The 21,111-nt window shown below is 47.1% G+C and overlaps 1 protein-coding gene across 1 annotated transcript in view; it reads left to right on the top strand.

The window, feature by feature from the left end:
- The window catches only part of LOC144094168 (uncharacterized), a 459,487-nt gene that overhangs the window by 200,346 nt on the left and 238,030 nt on the right, over window positions 1-21,111 (top strand). The window contains exon 15 of the mRNA XM_077628085.1: window positions 9,040-9,093. Coding sequence (XP_077484211.1) covers window positions 9,040-9,093 — 54 coding nt within the window. The remainder of the gene's footprint in view (window positions 1-9,039; window positions 9,094-21,111) is intronic.

Below are 21,111 nucleotides of genomic sequence, written 5' to 3'. Positions count from 1 at the left end.
ATCTATGCTGCCCCCCCCCAGTACCCGTACCTATTTTCGAACAGGTCCGATCACCTCCTGCGCGAGAAGGGGCTTTTGTTTGGTTAGGCTAGCGTTCAGGCCTTAACCAGATCGAGAGTTCGGGAGCTCGCTGCAAAGGCGGTAGTTGCGGGGCCGACGTTGTCGAACAATGAAAAAGGGTCGGAGGCGCAGCAAGCTGATATTCAGAGCACGTCCGAACTGGATAAAATTGAGCCTGTAGCGTTGAAGGCACCAGGTACTGGAGAGGAAATGCCCGACACGGGCAAGTTAGAAGAGCTTCCGGTCGAGCTTCCGGGACTAAGCTCAGTGACGAACAGGGAAGACACTGATCAGGTCATTAGTGACTTAATAATTAAAGCACCGCTGTCGGCTGAGCAGAAAACCGAACTACACCAACTCTTACAAGAGTTTCAAGGTCAGTTCTCTGAGAGGCCTGGTAGGACTTCTCTCCTTACTCATGCTATAGAACTTACCTCCCCAGAGCCAGTACGATCCAAGGCGTACCGGGTGTCACCCCGCCAGCGCGATATTATGGAGGCTGAGGTAAAGAAAATGCTACAGCTCGGTGTTATTGAGGCGGGTGAGAGTGATTATACCTCCCCTTTGATTTTACTTGAGGTACCGGGCAAGGAACCTCGTCCTTGCGTCGACTACCGCAGGCTTAATTCCATCACTAAGGATCAAATTTATCCGATCCCTAACATCGAGGAGCGCCTTGAGAAAGTTAGTAGTGCTCAGTTTATTTCCACCCTAGATCTTGTCAGGGGTTATTGGCAGGTTCCACTTACAGAAGAGGCTAGTAGGTATGCGGCGTTCATTTCACCAATGGGAACATTCCGTCCTAAAGTTTTGAGTTTTGGTTTGAAGAACGCGCCATACTGCTTTTCAAGCCTCATGGACAAAGTGTTGCGGGGACAGGAAGAATTCGCTTTACCGTATATAGACGACGTAGCGATATTCTCCGCATCCTGGTCTGAGCATATGGCACACTTGCGGGCAGTGCTAACCCGCCTGCGCGAAGCGGGCTTGACAGTCAAGGCTCCCAAGTGCCAATTATCACAGGCCGAGGTTGTCTACCTCGGTCACGTGATTGGACAGGGTCGTCGCCGCCCCTCTGAAATAAAGGTGGCCGCTGTGCGAGACTTCCCGCATACGCGCACGAAGACCGATATTCGGTCGTTCTTAGGTGTCGCCGGCTACTATCAGAGGTACATCCCCAGGTACTCCGATATCGCGGCTCCCCTGACGGATGCTCTAAGAAAAACAGAGCCCCAAACAGTCGTCTGGGGCGAGACAAAGGAAAGAGCTTTTAGCGCCCTAAAGAGCGCCCTAACAAGCCAGCCTGTGCTACGATCGCCAGACTACACAAAAGGGTTCGTTGTTCAGTGCGATGCTAGTGAGCGAGGCATGGGCGTTGTACTGTGCCAACGGGAAAATGGAGAAGTGGAACACCCCGTCCTGTATGCTAGTCGTAAGCTGATCTGTCGTGAGCAGGCGTACAGCGCCACCGAGAAAGAGTGTGGGTGTCTCGTGTGGGCCGTTCAGAAATTGTCATGCTACATAGCCGGCTCGAGGTTTATCATTGAGACGGATCATTGCCCTCTCCAATGGCTGCAGACCATCTCTCCCAAAAATGGCCGCCTCCTGCGCTGGAGCCTCGCTTTGCAACAATATTCCTTTGAGGTGCGTTACAAAAAGGGGAGTCTCAACGGTAACGCCGATGGCTTAAGTCGAAGCCCCTAACGTGGGAATCCGCCTCAAAGTTGTTTGTTACTGATGTTTTCTTCCTGAGGTAGGATTTTTAACATATTGCTTTTGTTTAGTGTTTCAAAGTGATTATGTGCTTTCTAGTGCAATTTTCCAATTGGTGGACGCGTTCTGAGTGCTGCTTGACTACTGTAAGGAACTAGGCAGTAGTATAAAAGGGGAAAGAGCCTGGCAGAGCTTAGTGAGGGTTGTCTCGTGCTTGCTGACTGAGCGGTTGCTTTTCGGCGTAGTTCTAACGCTTGCTGGGAACGAGCACAAAAATGGCAACTCTCCCGAAGTCACTTTGCAGTGTCCTGTGTGATCCTGAACTTGAGAACGAGGCCTTCTCTGTGCGCTACGCTCAAGCAACGTCGAGGGACGACCGGTTTCGATTACGAGCATCATCGAGCGACATCCCTCCGGACCGCGGATGCAGTCCCCTGACCATCGGGATCTCCTTCTCCCGGCGGGGCGGTCTGTTACGTTTCGCCTACGACGTGCGGTATAGCCGGCGCGGATGCAACGGACGCCGGGGCTTCGTTCAAAGTGGCGGTCATTTGGACCCGTTCATCGCTGCCGCAACGCCTCCCGCCAAGCGCGTCCAGGCAGGTTTCAATGCCACGTGTCGTCGTGTGTGTGTGTGCATGTTGGTGCCCACGCTTGTCAAAGCCCGGCAGCCGGGGAGAGGAGCTCCCCAACTGGGAGGCGAGGAGGTCTGACCGGCGCCGGCCCGGCGGACGCGCACGTCACGTCTGAACATGTCTGAGCGTCGCCGTATCGGGCGCCTCATCCCAAGCCGTTCCTTCTTGCCCTCGACTCCGAGGGTATAAAACGCCGCTGCCCCGGACGCCAAAAGGACTTCGATTTCTTCCTTCGAGTAACGTGGTCGCCCTGACCGGCTGCTCTTTTGCGATGCCAGAATAAACAAGTTGCTCTGCTGCCAGTCGACTCATCCTTTGCCGGGACCTTCGGATGTTTCCAGCTTTGCCCCAGGCCGCCAGGCCAACGCTACCCTTGGGGCTTGCAACCCATTTGCAACAGAGCCTAGCACTCAAATACAGCGTACAAAGAGGCCACACGAGCCGGGTTGTAAAGAAAGGTATTAGACCACAAAAAAGAGCCCGATGTACTAGAAATTTGCTGTAGTAGGATGGAAAGTTGGGCTAGTTGGGTTACGTACATTTTAAAGGAAAAAATACAGCGCGAACATAGACGACGGACGAAGAAGAGGTGCACAACACAAGTGCTGTCTCGCAACTAAACTTTTATTCAAGAGGAAAACACATATATAATAGCGTCCGAAAAAACGGCAAAGTCAGCAATCACATGAGGCAATCAACACTTGGAACAAACTAAAAAAAAAAACAGACCAGATAGCGCAGGGCGCCCTTTTTTTTTCGTCTCCTTCTATGACCCATGGCAAATCAGGTGTTGCACAAGAACCGTATCTCCGTATCACATAGTGTGATAGAGGGTTGACTGATGCACGTGTTAATCTTCTTTATAAAAAACGCTTCCATGATCTCTCTAGTACATTGGTCGCGGTGCCGGTACAGTACCTCGGTTTTCTGAAATATTGTCTTACAGCTGTCTTTATCTTCGCACAGTAAAACACGTTGCGGGGCTAGTTGGTTATGCATATTCTTTCGTTAAAATGTCAGCACCACTTCTGTCTCCCTGCATGCCAGCGAATTCAGATTGCTTAAAAATATGGGACGAAATGCGTGCCGCCCTCATTAATCTACCTTAGCTGTCATCGTTGTCATCTTGGCCTTTTCTTTTTGTGGTCTGTCGCAGATGCGCATGCGCTCACGGTTCGTTTTGTCTTATATGTTCCACGAAAAAACGTGTTCAATAAACATAGTTGGAGTCAGCGCCCGTCCTGTCATGTCCTCTGTGTATTCGTCCTAAAAGTTAGCGCTGCTTAAATTTTAACGAAAGAATTATCTTCGCACTGAGCGCAATCTTTAGAAACATCTGACGATGCGTTTTCGTGCTCTTTTAGTCGGATATTTAAGCAGCGCCCGGTTTGTCCGATATACACCTTTTGGCAAGTGAAAGGAATCTGGTAGACCACCGAACGCGCACAATCCACAAATCTTGATCTGTGCCGCACCGAACACCTAAAGGGGTGCATTTTTTTCTTCCATTCTTGGACATCAGTCCTAGTCATCGGACACAGGCGTTGAAGCTTTTGGGGTGCTGTACAGACCACGTCGACATTAAAACGACGAGCAACATTCCTCAGATTGTGCGCCAATCTATACACGTAGGGAACGGCCACTGCTTTCTTTTTGTCTCCCGTTCTTTCACCTCTGTTCGTGGTCCGGAGACCTCTGAAATTGCCAATTAGTTTTTCGCATGTTCGTGATATCACAGAGAGGGGGAAACCTGCCGCGGTCAGTCGTTCTACTTGCAAGGAAACACCGTCTGCGACGGAGTGCACACAAGATTTTTCTAGAGGAGATCTTAGGCAGGAGAGGGCTATGCCGTTTTTTACCAGTTTTGTGTGCCCTGAGCAAAAGTTCAGTATCGGCTTTTTGGAGCGCGGATTATTAACCCAACAAGTGTGGCCCTCCTTGAACATCAGTCTTACATCTAGGAACTAAAGTTCGTCTTTTTCCGGCATTTCGAACGTGAAATTTAGACCCATTGCGTTCTCTATAAACACTTTCAACACATCAACCGCGCGCCTAGCGTGCCCTCCCTTTTTCATTAGTATTAGAAAGTCATCTACATATCTCCAGATCTTAAAAGCAAGACCGTCAAGATTTTCCTTGATCGCTACGTCTACTTTTGCAAGAAAAATGCTACTGAGTATCGGGGCTACACGAGAACCAATACACACGCCCTGTTTTTGCAAGAAAATTGTCCCGCGCCATTCTACAAAAGTTGAACACAGGTAAAAAGAAAGCAGTTCTAAAAAGGCTTCTACTGTGATACCGCAGCGACCAGTAAATGCTACTTCATCGTTCTTGAGTGTGATGCATTCCTTCACGGTGGACAAGAGCTTGCCATGAGGTAGGGAATAATACAAATCTTCAACATCAATGCTAAATCCGAAACAGGTTCCTGGGTTGCTATCTAGGAGTTACCGGACGATCGCGTGTGAGTCAGGAACAGCATAGGGGTCGACTACTTCTAAGGCGTTGAGGTTCTTTTGTAGATAGCCGGATACTGCGTGTTGCCAAGTGTTGCGCTCGGACACAATTGTGCGAAAGGGGATATTCGGTTTGTGAGTTTTTCCTTGAGTGTTTCCTTGCAAGTACAACGACTGACCGCGGCAGGTTTCCCCCTTTCTGTGATATCGCGTACATGCGAAAAACTAATTGGCAATTTCGGAGGTCTCCGGACCACGAACAGAGGTGAAAGAACGGGAGCCAAAAAGAAAGCAGTGGCCGTTCCCTACGTGCATAGATTGGCGCGCAATCTGAGGAATGTTGCTCGTCGTTTTAATGTCGACGTGGTCTGTACAGCACTCCAAAAGCTTCAACGCCTGTGTCCGATGACTGGGACTGATGTCCAAGAATGGAAGAAAAAAATGCACCCCTTTAGGTGTTCGGTGCGGCAAAGATCAAGATTTGTGTATTGTGCGCGTTCGGTGGTCTACCAGATTCCTTTCACTTGCCAAAAGGTGTATATCGGACAAACCGGGCGCTGCTTAAATATCCGACTAAAAGAGCACGAAAACGCATCGTCAGATGTTTCTAAACATTGCGATCTGTGCGAAGATAAAGACAACTGTAAGGCAATATTTCAGAAAACCGAGGTACTGTACCGGCACCGCGACCAACGTACTAGAGAGATCATGCAAGTTTTTTTTTATAAAGAAGAAGATTAACATGTGCATCAGTCAACCCTCTATCACACTATGTGATACGGAGATACGGTTCTTGTGCAACACCTGATTTGCCATGGGTCATAGAAGGAGAAAAAAAAGGGCGCCCTGCGCTATCTGGTCTGTTTTTTTTTTAGTTTGTTCCAAGTGTTGATTGCCTCTAGTGATTGCTGACTTTGCCGTTTTTTCGGACGCTTTTATATATGTGTTTTCCTCTTGAATAAAAGTTTAGTTGCGAGACAGCGCTTGTGTTGTGCACCTCTTCTTCGTCCGTCGTCTATGTTCGCGCTGTATATTTTCCTTTAAAATGTACGTAACCCAACTAGCCCAACTTTCCATCCTTTTACAGCAAATTTCTAGTACATCGGGCTCTTTTTTGTGGTCTAATACCTTTCTTTACAACCCGGCTCGTGTGGCTTCTTTGTACGCTGTATATGAGCGCTGGCTCGTATAGCGTCATGGCACATCAAGACTGGAACCTGCCCAGCTGACGTGCAGTGGATGTGTGGACCCATACTTCCTTCCGCGGGACACTCGAGAAGATTTTGCCGCATGCTACGCTCGGAATGGTGTCGGCAAGCCCGCTTTTTGAAGGACTGCCTACGTATTGCCTGCGGCAAGGAAGGCGATAACCGGCGTCAAGCACGAGCTTTTAGAGACTGGACGAAGACAGCGGACCAGACCATCGAGTTCCTGTGGGCTTCTGTACGTCCCCAACTCCCGAAGAAGAATCGGGTGGTAAATGCCGGCCAGGACGTCCTTCTGCTTGGAGATGCCCAGATTCCGCAGCAGCACAGAGAATTGCTCAAGCTTGGCCCCAAGTACTGCTTTGAACCAGTGCTGTCTCCGCCGGAAAAGGGGGCTCTGGTGGAGAACATTACCCGCCGCGTCACCGAGGAAGACCGCCATCGCTGCGTAGTGGAGTGCGTCGACGCATTGACAAAAACTGTAGGTAGGCCACGGAACTCTAAGGTCCTACGACCTTTAGTTACGTTCCTCAATGAGAAATAATTGCGCCTTATGGTGTCGGATAAGGGAGGATTTTTCGTTGTGCTCCCCGAGACATCATACTCGCAGGAAGCAAAAGCGGCAATAGATAAGAACTTCAAACAGGTTAAGGTGAAGTGTGAACGAGTAAGGGACCGTGCAGTCGAAATGCTAACGGAGTGTAACCTCATCTCACTTGCTTCTAGTGTAAAGAAAGCTCCAGCTCCAAGTCTTGAATTGTTTTCTGCCGCAAAAACTCACAAACAGAATATCCCCTTTCGCACAATTGTGTCCGAGCGCCACACTTGGCAACACGCACTATCCGGCTATCTACAAAAGAACCTCAACGCTTTATAAGTAGTCGACCCCTATGCTGTTCCTGACTCACAGGCGATCGTCCGGTACCTCCAAGATAGCAACCCAGGAACCTGTTTCGGATTTAGCATTGATGTTGAAGATTTGTATTATTCCCTACCTCATGGCAAGCTCTTGTCCACCGTGAAGGAATGCATCACACTCAAGAACGATGAAGTAGCATTTACTGGTCGCAGCGGTATCACAGTAGAAGCCTTTTTAGAACTGCTTTCTTTTTACCTGTGTTCAACTTTTGTGGAATGGCGCGGGACAATTTTCTTGCAAAAACAGGGTGTGTGTATTGGTTCTCGTGTAGCCCCGATACTCAGTAGCATTTTTCTTGCAAAAGTAGACGTAGCGATCAAGGAAAATCTTGACGGTCTTGCTTTTAAGATCTGGAGATATGCAGATGACTTTCTAGTACTAATGAAAAAGGGAGGGCACGCTAGGCGCGCGGTTGATGTGTTGAAAGTGTTTAAAGAGAACGCAATGGGTCTAAATTTCACGTTCGAAATGCCGGAAAAAGACGAACTTCAGTTCCTAGATGTAAGACTGATGTTCAAGGAGGGCCACACTTGTTGGGTTAATATTCCGCGCTCCAAAAAGCCGATACTGAACTTTTGCTCAGGGCACACAAAACTGGTAAAAAACGGCATAGCCCTCTCCTGCCTAAGATCTCCTCTAGAAAAATCTTGTGTGCACTCCGTCGCAGACGGTGTTTCCTTGCAAGTAGAACGACTGACCGCGGCAGGTTTCCCCCTCTCTGTGATATCACGAACATGCGAAAAACTAATTGGCAATTTCAGAGGTCTCCGGACCACGAACAGAGGTGAAAGAACGGGAGCCAAAAAGAAAGCAGTGGCCGTTCCCTACGTGCATAGATTGGCGCACAATCTGAGGAATGTTGCTCGTCGTTTTAATGTCGACGTGGTCTGTACAGCACCCCAAAAGCTTCAACGCCTGTGTCCGATGACTGGGACTGATGTCCAAGAATGGAAGAAAAAAAATGCACCCCTTTAGGTGTTCGGTGCGGCACAGATCAAGATTTGTGGATTGTGCGCATTCGGTGGTCTACCAGATTCCTTTCACTTGCCAAAAGGTGTATATCGGACAAACCGGACGCTGCTTATATGTCCGACTAAAAGAGAACGAAAACGCATTGTCAGATATTTCTAAAGATTGCGCTCAGTGCGAAGATAAAGACAACTGTAAGGCAATATTTCAGAAAACCGGGGTACTGTACCGGCACCGCGACCAACGTACTAAAGAGATCAAGGAAGCGTTTTTTATAAAGAAGAAGATTAACACGTGCATCAGTCAACCCTCTATCACACTATGTGATACGGAAGTATGGTTCTTGTGGAACACCTGATTTGCCATGGGTCATAGAAGGAGAAGAAAAAAAGGGTGCCCTGCGCTATCTGGTCTGTTTTTTTTAGTTTGTTCCAAGTGTTGATTGCTTCATGTGATTGCTGACTTTGCCGTTTTTTCGGACGCTTTTATTTATGTGTTTTCCTCTTGAATAAAATTTTAGTTGCGAGACAGCCCTTGTGTTGTGCACCTCTTCTTCGTCCGTCGTCTATGTTCGCGCTGTAATTTTCCCTTTAAAATCCTTGTAGTAGTGGTTTGGCAATTTGGTGACGGGCCTGGAATAGAATGAAAATTATTGTTGAAATATGCACTTATCCATCTCATATTAAAACGTCGCGTACATTAGAACCTTAGGGCCACATACCGGGTTATCACAACCTTCCAGATGGCTTCAAAACACTTTCGTTCTAAAATAAACTTCTTTAATGGCTTTCGGGGCTACGCTTTCACAACAAATAATTCCAAGTAAATTGTACGTTTATTGTAATCACATTTCAATCAACATCAAAACTGCGATGATTGTGCCTTTTGTTTTTGTGACTTTTAGCAACTTATTTGGTGCAGCGTTGGCAGTGCCTGATGTTGCTTATGTTGCAGGTTTCTATGATTAATCTCCAGTAACGGGCCTCATGTCAGGACTTGAGTATTCGTAAATAAAGAAATTCACGCGGCCCCGGGGAGTTGCACTGCTTGTGGCTCATCAGTGACGCAAACCTGTGCAGGGACCGGCCGGACCACGCGGGGAGCGCGGCAGAGACGGACCCCCGGGCCCACCGGTGAGTGCGTGAAGCCAGGCGGCGAAATCTGTCCGGTGGCTCGTCTCTTTCTTTCTCTACCCCTGCACACGCGCACACACAGACACGAAAAGCGCCATGCAGGGCATCCCATGCCAGCATTTTTATGTACATTTCACAATCTTAGCGTTTTCCTGGCTCAAGTAAGTTGGCTCACAGAGCACCAACAGATTCAGCTTGCAATTCAATTGAAAGAAAATAGTATCCGTACCAGAAATTTCGACATAGATGCACTGGTTGTGAGCTCTGTGTATTATCTTCCGAGTGCAGCTCAGATTAAAGCACGCCAGATTACACAACGCAGAGTGATAAACAGGCCACTGTTTCAGAGCGACGGTTCTGGGATGAGCTCACTGTTTCACAAAAAATATGGTGCACAGGTATAGGGGCGACCGCGTTGAACTGCGAGAAATTATCGGTGCTATGGCGTAAAACGCCGATGCGATGGTCAGGCTTCTGCTGGAGCATCGTGATACAAACAAAGCGATGTGCCCCCCCCCCCCCCCCCCTCTTATAGCGGAACCATTGCTCCGACCGATGGCCTGTTCACGCATTGCTGCAGCTCTGCTAAACCATGCTCCTTCGGTCGGACATTTTTGGGGGTGCTAACGTCAGGACACAGGAGGTTATGGTGACGTGACAGGTCATTTAATATAGAATTCTTTTTTTCAAACGCAGAAAAAGAAACCGTGCCAAGCTCTTTTGAAAACAATTGAAATGAGCGTTTCTCAGCTTGCTTTACAGTCTGCATGTCGTGTATTTTTCCCTAAACTTCAGTGCTGAAAAGGTTACAAATTAGCTTGGCTAATTACCATATTAGGAGCATCAAAGATTTTCTGACCAGGCCAAAAAGCCTGTCTAAAGCCCTGTACCCCTGTATACCCGCTCACGAAGCGTGCCCTTAAGTGACAAAAGGTAACGCGTAACAAGTAAACTTTTCTAAACAAATTTGGGTCCTACGTGTGCAATCTACGGCAAGCGCAAAATATTTTTAGTCTAAAATTCCACTAGGCGGCGAAAATAATTACTGCAAGAACAGAAGCAATAACTCCCATACAGATAGCTTAAAATATACTTGCAATGTAACTCAATCATGATTTGAGCAATAAATCATTCAGATCCGGGGTGTCGAATCATTACTGAAACTGAACCTAAAACCAGAACTCAACCCGTATTTTTGCTCGAAACCGAACCAAACGCATATATTTCTCGCCACCTTGGAACTGAACCAGAGCCGGAACGATTCTGAGGGACCTTTCCGAACCTGGTCGGGTCACGGTTGAACTTCACTTTTGTTACACCACGGCATAACTTTGTTTTATTTTTTAGACGTAATAAGAGCTCTTACAGCACAGGTTCAGCCACTGAGGGCTGCACTAGGTATTGAGGAAATGGAACCCTCTTTATGAGAAGAGAAAGGCAGGAAAGAAGGTTAGCGTCTACTCGTATCCGTAATATGGAGTTGTTAACCTTGAAGCATTTTAGAGCAGTCCAATGAGAAATCTTGACTTTATTAGGTTCCCTCTTACCTATTGTTGCAGCATTGAATGGAATTGGTAAAACTTATCGAAATCAATAGCCCCGCCTGCGAGTAGCCATCCAGTCCCTGTCATCTACCATAAATATGAGAAACGTAGGAACAACGATCAAATGCAGTGAAAAGAATGCCTCACGGCATTGCTTTTCTGAGAGAGCAACGACAAAATTAATGCTCTCAAAATTGCGGCAGCTTTTTAAAAAATCTACAGATACATTGCCACACACAGCAGCTATAAGCTGTATAAACCAGAGCATTTTTACTCAATCCGTAGGTTGTATGTTGCAGGCATAAAAGTAGTTGCAGTAGTAGAGGTAGAAAACGAGAGAAAAAATAACGTGAGTAGATCTCTTCTCAAATTAGTCGTCACTAGAGTAGTGTAGCTGGCGGGTTGCGGTCTTAAGTTCACCTTCTTGGCATTTAGTGGGCCAGTACTACTTTGGGAGCCCCCTGTGATGCGCTTGTGACGAACCACGTCGTTGTTGCGCTGTGTCCAATAATGAATCTGAACCAATTGCCACATTTTCGAACTCACTGCTACGCAAATTACACGTTCATTTTTCTTGACTTTACTTTCGAAGAAGGACGACCAAACAGCGTTCGAGTGCAGATGTCCGCATTGTCAGCTCTGCATTGGCACTGCGTCCTCAGTCAAAACTGTCCTGCTTTTAAGGATATCTTTAAAGATGCAAACTTTGCATTGCCGATACAAGGCTAATGTCGACATGCGTCATGCTTAACGGCTGGTAAACACATATAAATTCATTTAGGATTTTTCATCCCCGTGGTCGGGTATATAAAACGGGGCAGCCACCCTGGCGCAATCTATAGCAGCCACTGCTGAACTTTAGAAGAAGCTCGTTGAAGGTGATTATTACACCTAGCTGAAAGTTCGCTTATAGGCGTCAAAAATAAACTACTTGGCAACGATCACCATGGCTTGTACGGTGGAAGTAGGGACAAACACTTTTTAAGACGCCATCTGGCCTCTGTCAGAATTTATCCAGATCCCTGATATCACGTCATCTTAATTCCTGACGCACTGTTATTCTTCCCCTGCACTGTTAAGCAGAGTAATAGCATCAGAAAAGCGGACGTTACTAACGTTCTTAATTACAGTCGAGCCGAGATAATAGTTATTACTGGTATCTACTAGTAGGATATTTCTAGTTAGTTATTCGCTATACTCAGCACGCAGATTATCCCGTTGAGAATCATGTAAAAATGGAGAAGAAAGTCGCGTTGAGCATCAAATTCCAATTTCGCATGTGGCTCGATACATCTAAACTGCGCGCCGCGCCCGGGCAAGTCGTGCTTCTCCTAACGGGATCACTTTTCACGTGCAGTCTTGGGCTGGCAGTGCTAGCGCAGGGGAAGTGCGAGACGAGGTGAACGTGGTGTGTACTTGAAGGTGGCCTTTTATTTCCCATGCCACAATGCCTTTTTGCGGTGAAGGCGATTTCACTAGCTAAAGCCTAGCGGTGATAATGTATATGTTAATGAGCAAGTAATCTATTCATAATGTGCTGTCTTGTGATAGTCAGTGGCTAGTTCCTAAAAACCGCCCGCTGCGGCTTTGATGCGTCGTAGATTGCACCTAGCAACGCCTAGCGAACGATGCGCTTTCAGCATGCCGGCAACTAGACGCAAACAGCCCGTAACTAGCCTGAGTGCAATTCTTACTTATAGGTAGCAGATAAGCAAGTCTATTGCCATTTCTGATATGTATAATTTGTGTTATATCGAAATATGTAGCCATCAACCTCGAAATCTATCTATGCGAATTCTACTGTACTTGCGTCCATGAAGCATTCCCAATGTAGCTGGCCCGAATACGTCTAATTAGCGCGCCATTAATAGCGACGGTGAGATTGCGCCACATATCTTGGCAATCTTCCCGATTCGTTTTTTTTGTTTTCCTCTGTAGGAATATGATCACTCTGCTCTACCTACTGGCGCAGAGCGAGAAAACAGATATTTTAGCAGCTTTACAGAAACTTGTACATGTCCTGGTAACGAAATGCTTGCGTGGTATCAGATGTTTCCGTTGAATCAAATGCTTTTACGCTCAGAATGTTTTTAGCTCTTGTTCTCAGTAAACTAAAGCGAACATCGTGCAGAAACCGCGGCGAACCTCCAGCAGGAGATGAACTTACCTGAAACATTTCACCACCTTCCTCTCAAATCAGGACAGAAAGCTGCTGGGCTAGTTGGTGATGCATGTTGTGAAGAAGGCAGCGCAACAATACGGACGAGGGACCGAGGAGCGGCCACAAATAAAACGCTAGGGAACGCCTATCTGTGTCCTCTCCTCGATTTCTCATCAGTATTGTTGCGCTGCCTTCTTCAAAACTTCCTTCCAAATCGCATCCAGCAGGCAAAAATTGCCAATGTTTTTCGCTCTGCAACCTCGCACGCTGCACTTTCTGAGAGCTGCTGCTGTGCGCCTGCTTGTCCATGCAAATGGCTAGAACCTGGAGTAACATGATGGAGAATGACGTAAATTCTTGCCTGAACACACCATTAAATTTAAGCACTTAAGTTATTTTTCCCAGTGCACATTTTAGAAGTACTATTCGAGGTGCATTTGGAGAAACCTATAGAGGAAGGGAGATGAGGCATGTACAGTGCTAAGGGGCGGGCACGTGCTCTGCTATCGCGTACTAGCGGACAGACGTGAACAAGGTGTGGGACTCCTCACCAATCAGTATATAGCTGGCAACATAGCGTACATTTTCCCTCTCAGCGCAACACGAACGGGACACAAGACGAAGGACTAGCACAAACAGGCGCTGACTATCAACTGGCTTTTTATTGAAGAACGAAAAGCGTATAAATACAAACAGTGATCTACTTATCAACCAACAAAAGTTATCTGGAAGGCACGTGGGAGGTCAGATAGCTCAATTCCCTTTCGGATAACGTTATGGAAGGGCTGCTGATACATTTTGCGCCGTTGTGGTGAATATAAAAAGCTTCCATCACCTCGCGTGTTAATTTATTGTTATGTCGGAACAGGATGCGCGTGTTCTTGTAATCAGAACACATTGGCACTTTTTGCACTGGAAAGACGCCTGGGCAAGAGGGTCCCCTTTAGCTCTCCTTTCTGCATGATCCTTTTCATGCCTGCATTGGCATTGCCTGCTGTGGGAGCCTGTGTGAAACAGAGGGTCATTCTTCGTGGTGTTTTCATGCTCCATCAAGCGTTTGTTAACGCACCTGCCAGTCTGGCCAATGTACATGGCACCGCAGGAGAAGGGGACCTGGTATACCACCCCTACCTCGCAAGGTATAGATGGCGACACATGACGCACCTGACAAGCATCCCTCTTGCTCTTGCCGTAGTGCCTCTGACTGACCTGTTTGCACATTGCGCTAAGTTTTCTAGGCGCAGAAAAGACGACTTCAATGTCGTATCTGCCCGCAACTTTTTTCAGCCCATGTGACAAGCAGTGTTCATATGGGACCACAGCCGCCCTTTTCTTCTTTTTGGCTTCTTTCGGCTGAGCCCCATTCTTGAGCTGCCTAAGAGGTTTCTCCGCTGCCCTGGAAATGAGTTGATCTGGGTACCCGTTCACACGTAACCTGCCTGTTTGCGCCAAAATGCCCTCTCGCGTCCTTTCATGGCAAGATTTCCTGAGAGCTGATTGCAGGCAAGATGCGGCAATGCCCTCCTTTATGAGCTTAGAATGGCCAGACCGGAAGTTTAGTAATGGTTTGGCAGTCCTCGGGCGATACCACCAACAAAAGTGTTTTTTCCCCCCACACAGTGCCCAATCCAAAAACTGCAGTTCTTTGTTGCTGTGTGTGTTGTTGTGAACGGGTACCCAGATCAACTCATTTCCAGGGCAGCGGAGAAACTTCTTAGGCAGCTCAAGAATGGGGCTCAGCCGAAAGAAGCCAAAAAGAAGAAAAATCCGGCTGTGTCCCGTATGCACACTGCTTGTCACATGGGCTGAAAAAAGTTGCGGGCAGAAACGACGTTGATGTCGTCTTTTCTGCACCTATAAAACTTAGCGCAATGTGCAAACAGGTCAATCAGAGGCACTACGGGAAGAGCAAGAGGGATGCTTGTCAGGTGCGTCATGTGTCGCCATCTATACCTTGCGAGGTAGGGATAGTATACCAGGTCCCCTTCTCCTGCGGTGCCATGTACATTGGCCAGACTGGCAGGTGCGTTAACAAACGCTTGATGGAGCATGAAAACACCAGGAAAAATGACCCCCTGTCTCACACAGGCTCCCACAGCAGGCAATGCCAATGCAGGCATGAAAAGGATCATGCAGAAAAAAGAGCTAAAGGGGACCCACTTGCCCAGGCGTCTTTCCAGTGCAAAAAGTGCCAATGTGTTCCCGATTACAAGAACACGCGCATCCTGTTCCGACATAACAATAAATAAACACGCGAGGTGATGGAAGCTTTTTATATTCACCACAACGGCGCAAAATGTATCAGCAGCCCTTCCATAACGTTATCCGAGAGAGAATTGAGCTATCTGACCTCCCACGTGCCTTCCAGATAACTTTTGTTGGTTGATAAGTAGTTCACTGTTTGTATTTATAGCTTTTTCGTTCTTAAATAAAAAAAAAACAGTTGATAGTCAGCGCCTGTTTGTGCTAGTCCTTCGTCTTGTGTCCCGTTCGTGTTGCGCTGAGAGCGAAAATGAACAGTTAGCAACTCGCCCAAATTTCCGCCTTGCTGAACATAGCGTACATCTGTCGTATTAGTAAGAGGGTGGTGGTTATCGCAATTAAGCTTGATAAGAAGTACAAACTGAAGGGGGTACATTGAAGGCTTGCGCCCACATCCAGCCATGATGACCAAATGCTCTAAAGCTTCTAAATATATTGTAAAAATATCAGGCGCACTCTTTATTTAGCGTAATTATAGCCCCCTATCACACCTGGGAACCTGTCATACCCCGTTCTCTTCGCCGTAGAGTTTTGAAGGTGTTTCACAATGACCACAAGGCCGGCCACTCCGGCTTTCAGAAAACTTATTGCGGCATCAAGCGCCTTTTCTTTTGCCCTGGCCTCTCAACCTCGGTTCGAAGATATATATATATATATATATAGCGGTTCGTCCATAGCAGCGAACGTAGCACGTCCTTTATTAGCGCGAATGTGACGTAGAACGTCATCTAACGGTGAGGGCGGAAACTGGGCGAGAACCCTCTTATGCGACCTATGGCATCAAGACTGGCAGGCGCTGGTGAACACTCTCAAGGTCGCTTACACGCAATAAACATAAATACTCATGAGAGCAGCAGATTGGACAGCCGTCGCCGTAGCTCAGTTGGTAGAGCACCGGACGCGATATTTGGAGGTCGTAGGGTCGGATTTCACCGGCGGCATGGTTGTTTTTTCTGCTGCTTTGAAAGTAATTTTCTTTAAGGGACAGATTAATCGAAGTAATAAAAAAAGTTAACGAAAAAAGAATTATTTCCCTGTGCACCTTGGTTTCGGTGACTGTTGGCTTCCTTCATATATATGTATATATACAGACAAGGCAAAGGAATTTAGGGGCTCGTTTGACAAACCTATGAAGGGAGCTAACAGTCACCGAAACCATGTGCTTAGGGGAATGTTTAATTTTTTTTAATGTGTAGTGCTGATCAGTGTGATAATAACACTTACATTAATCTATCGCTTAAAGAAAATTACTTATAAAGCAGCAGAAAAAACAACCATGCCGCCTGTGGGATCCGAACGTACGTCTATGCGGACGGCACTGCATTTTTCACGGCTGCCCTTGACAGTCAATCTCTTTGTGTGTACATTCAATCGTATCTGAATTGGCTTGAAAGTTGGTTGTCTGTCTTGCGACTCACCTTAAATGTAAAGAAGGGTGCTGTCCTTGTTTTTCAAATAAAAGATCCCTTTCATCTGTCTCTCACTTACCAGCAACAAATTATTTCTCAAGTTAAGTAATTAGATTATCTTGGCGTCATTTATGATGACAACCTAACATGGGGCTCTCTCAATGAGCATGTTACAGCGGAAGGGGCTCGTGAAGTGGGTACGTTGCGTAGATTAAGTAATCCCCGGTCTGAATGCGGATAGATTCCCTTTTGCTGGTTTATGTTTTCTATGTCCGAGCAATTTTAGAATTGGGATCTGTGCGGTTTTCTGGTACAGCTGCTTACAAAATTCGCCCACTCGTTATTTTGGACCGGGATCCGCTTCGGCTTTGCCTTGGCCTCCCCAAATTTGTCGCTAATAACGTGCTTTACCTTGAAGCCCGAATTCCATTTTTATTATATATATTTGAGTTCCTAACTTTTCAGACGTACTTCAGGATGTATGAATCAAGTTTCCACGGCTCGTTGTCAGTTTTTGTTGCTAGGCGACCTCCTTTTTCGGAGTCCAGTGGCCTAGATTTCATACGCCGCAGGTAGTTATTGTACAAAATTTGCTTGAATCTTTAAATGTACTCCTGTATAATAGGTTAGAACGTTGGGCCAGTTGGTGTAGCGACATATTTAAAAACTTTGCGTAGAATAACACAGGACGGGAGGGAAAAACACGCACACACACACGAGCGCAAACTTGCAAGTGTCCTTTGTCCCGCCTGTGCGCCGTGACCAGCAGGTGCCAAGGCGAAAGGGCGAAGAATAACACTTGTTTTACCAAACACCAAGCCGAGTTTGTGCCCTGCACTGTTGGTGTGGCGTATGAGATTCCGCTCAGCTGTGGGTCTGTGTACATAGGCCAGACAGGGTGCTGTCTCAATGACAGGCTCAGAGAGCATGCCAATTGCCTGGGCGCAAGTGGCGGCTCGAAACTGTCTTTGCATTGCCTCAAATGCGAACACTATACTGACAGGAATAAGAAGAAACAAAAGTGCCGTCATTTCCGTCGTTCTACTGTTGTTATCGGGCGAGCTTCCGATAGACTGGCCCGGGATAGAGGCCCTTAAAATTAGCACTATGGAAGGCTGCGTGAGTAAGGCTTCGGTGGCTCTTCTAAAAAAAGAAGTCGCCTTTCTCCGCAATGGATAGCCTGCTTTTGTTCTTCAATTCCGATTAGTTCTGATAAGATTCTGCATGTGCATATACTTGACGCAATTTTTACTGTACCTATGCGCGTGCTATTTTCTTCCCACACGTGATGCTCTGGAATTTGTACGCTTGCGCCCTTTCTGGTTCTTAAGGCGGTGTATCATTTCTGAAAATACAGTTGCAAGTTTGCGCTCATGTGTGTGTGCGTGTTTGTCTCTCCCGTCCTATGTTATTCTGCGAAAAGTTTTTAAATATGTTACTCCTGTTTAACATCGTTCCGACAAAAAACAGTGGGTATTTTGTAGAAATTGTCTATTATAATATTTTCCCGAAAACGCTAAGCATTTACCACCCCGCATTTTAAATGGATTCTTAGAAGACCATTTACAAAGCCGGCCTATTAGCTTAACGATACCTACTGACGCCTCAAAATGTGAAGAAGAGGCAGGGGTGGGAATACATTGCCCACTTCTAGATTGGTCTTTTTCTTTGCGGCTTCCTGACTACACCCCAATTTTCCAAGCGGAGTTTCTGGCGGTGGTGCTTTCTCTTCGCAAACTAGACCCATCTTTCTCTGCAGTGGCTGTCTTTACAGACTCTCTTTCTGTGTGCTCGCACCTTGCTTCGACTATTAATTCTCCAATCTTGAACGCCTTCCTATCATTATATCATTTGAGCCTTGTTGATATGATATGGGTACCAGGTCATAGCAGTGTTACAGTCAATGACTTTGCTGATAGCCTGGCAAAGGCGTCCCTCGATGGCCCCGTGCTACCTATTGTTCTGGCTACTGCGTACATCACAGCAGCGAGGTTTGGAGGGCAGAATTTCTTAAGCATGACAACTGGATCTCTTTTATGCTCTGATGATTACCTGCAGCTCAGGTATTCGGTGAGCAGGAAACCATGCCATTCATTCACGTCAGCTTGAGGTCTCTTCAACAAGGCTCCGCTGCCGGATCCCACCTTTAAATTTTTATTTCCACAGGTGTGGTTTATCGCTTTCTCCCGTCTGCGCATTCTGCGATGAACACGAGTCAATAGATCATTTTTCGTTATTTTGTCGTTCCTTCATCACGATGAGAAGACGGTTTTTAGAGAAGTCATTACAATAGCTTAGCCTTAGTTTGAGCAGCCCGGTCATATTGTCGTTTGGGGCCACCATACTTGGGTACAGCCTAAAGTCTGTTTTTACCGCCATCCTAAATTTCTTAATGGTATCAAATCGGCTACCTTGGTAGCCATTTCTTAAATATTTTTACTATTTTTGGCAGTTATCATTATTTTTTAACCATTTCGCTACAAATCTCAGTGTATATCCTGCGGGCGCTATGCATTTCCCGTTATTTCGGTGTCTCTTTTTGTTCACTTCTTTCTTCCTCAGCATTCATTTTATTTTCATTCATAAGATTTATCTGAGACTCTTTCTGTGCTCCCCAATTCTTGCCCATTCCCCCTGCTTAGCCAAGTGCCATTGTGTGAGGGTAAAAACAACAACGACAACACCTTTTAACTCACACACGACAGCGACCTGCTGGTCGCAGATAAGGGCGACGGGCGAAGGGCTTAAGTGCGAAACATGGAGAATCTCTGCACCGCGGCAACGACGGTACTTTTCAGGATTGAGAGAGGCAACGCGATAGTTCACATGGGTCATTTGGTCGACTACAGTACAAGGATCAATATAGCGGCCGAGATTACGCACTGGAGCCCACAGCAAGACTTAAATGCCAGGGAAAAAAAAGACGCAGTACGGTGGGTGGATCCAGATGCTTTTCCAGGAGGCTTGGCAGGCGTCGATATTCAGGCGGGCAAGGTTACGGCAGTAGGCGAGACGGGAAGTAAATTCTTCGTAGGAGAGTGCTGAAGACGTTGTGGACGCTGAGAACAAAAATAAAATGCTTCCATATTGAAGGTAGGTGGGCGGCCATACAGCAAAAAAAAGGGAAAAAAACTGGTTGTTACTTGCACTGCAGTGTTGTAAGCAAAGGAAAGGAAGGGGAGCATGGCGTCCCAGTTGGTGTGGGCGGGCTGGATATACGCGGCCAGCACACCTGACAGGGAGCGATGAAAGCGTTCTGTGAGCCCACCGGTCTGGGGGTGAGAGGCTGATGCAGTTTTAAGCACAGATCATGAAGCGTGAACAATTTCGGCAAGGATTATAGAGAGGAATGACTTGCCGCAGTCACTATTAAAGACACGAGAGGCTCAATGGCACCGAAATATGGCGTTAAGAAAGAAATGGGCGGTGTCACAAGGAAGGAACCGGGGTCGCTCAGCGTATCTGTTTAAGTGGTCGACGGCGGTGAGCGGTTGCACGGTGGAGAAAACGGAGGGTAGCGTAGAGGCACAACTTTCGAGGGGGGAGGGGGAGAAAGGACATGGGAAAGGCTGTAGTAGGCCCACAGGAGGAGTTGTGGCGCGTTTGTGGAGGAATGCGATATATATATATATATATATATATATATATATATATATATATATATATATATATATATATATATATATCTTCCAACAGAGGTTGAGAGGCCAGAGCAAAAAAAAAAGGCGCTTGATGCCGTCATAAGTTTTCTGAAAGCCGGAGTGGCCTGCCTTGTGGTCATTGTGAAACACCTGCAAAACATTACGGCGAAGATAACGGGGTATAACAGGTTTCCAGGTGTGGTAGGGGGGCTAAAACTGCGGCAAAGAAAGATGTCGTCGACTAGTTTGAAACAGTTCAGTTGGCGCCGTAGGCGGGCTTTGGGAGGTCGTGTAGCTCCACTGAGAAAATCGATGAAAGTCCGACAGTGCTGTGCTGAGGCAAAAGCGCAGAGAGTGAGAGCGGGCATCAAATCAGTGGCTGCGGTTGCCAAGGTTGATATAGTCTTTAAATCAGCAGATTGGAGGGATGAAGAAACTGGAGTCACGCAGGGAGGTTGCGTTGAGGCGACAGGGAACGAGAGGGTGCACCGGCGTCCTTGTGTTCTTTTCCCGATTTGTAGGCTACGGTAAAATCATTCTCCTGGAGGCGAAGAATACAGCGTTCGAGGCGCCCGGACAAGTTCTTTTGTGATAACCAGCACAGGGCAGGATGGTCAGTCACGACAGTATACAATTGTGAGCTGCACTTATGTCTCCTTACGTGCGGAAATGTGGAAGCTGTGCGCGGTCCGCCTTCTGAATTTGCGCCTTGCGGCATGGCTAAGTAGCCGAGCTGTCGTCCGCTGCGTTACTACGCGCGCGCCATCTGCCGCGCCGGAGTCGTACATTGCGAGGGGGTCTTCAGTGTGTGCTGCATGATGGCGCTACGACACGCCAAGCAAGAGGTAAATTTACAGGAAACGTGCTTTTGTACTGGCGTAATTGCGATATCTGTGATTTATCTTCTCATAATTACGCTCGTACGCGTCAGGATATACGTCGAAGATATGTTTTTAAGATTACTGTGCATTCACTTGACCCGCATTTTTTCAGCTGCAAAC

The sequence above is a fragment of the Amblyomma americanum genome, chromosome 6 (genome assembly GCF_052857255.1).
Source record: "Amblyomma americanum isolate KBUSLIRL-KWMA chromosome 6, ASM5285725v1, whole genome shotgun sequence".
In the NCBI taxonomy this organism is placed as follows: Eukaryota; Metazoa; Arthropoda; class Arachnida; order Ixodida; family Ixodidae; genus Amblyomma; species Amblyomma americanum.
Note: the sequence above shows the minus strand (reverse complement) of the source record. Positions and strands in the feature narration are given on the sequence as shown.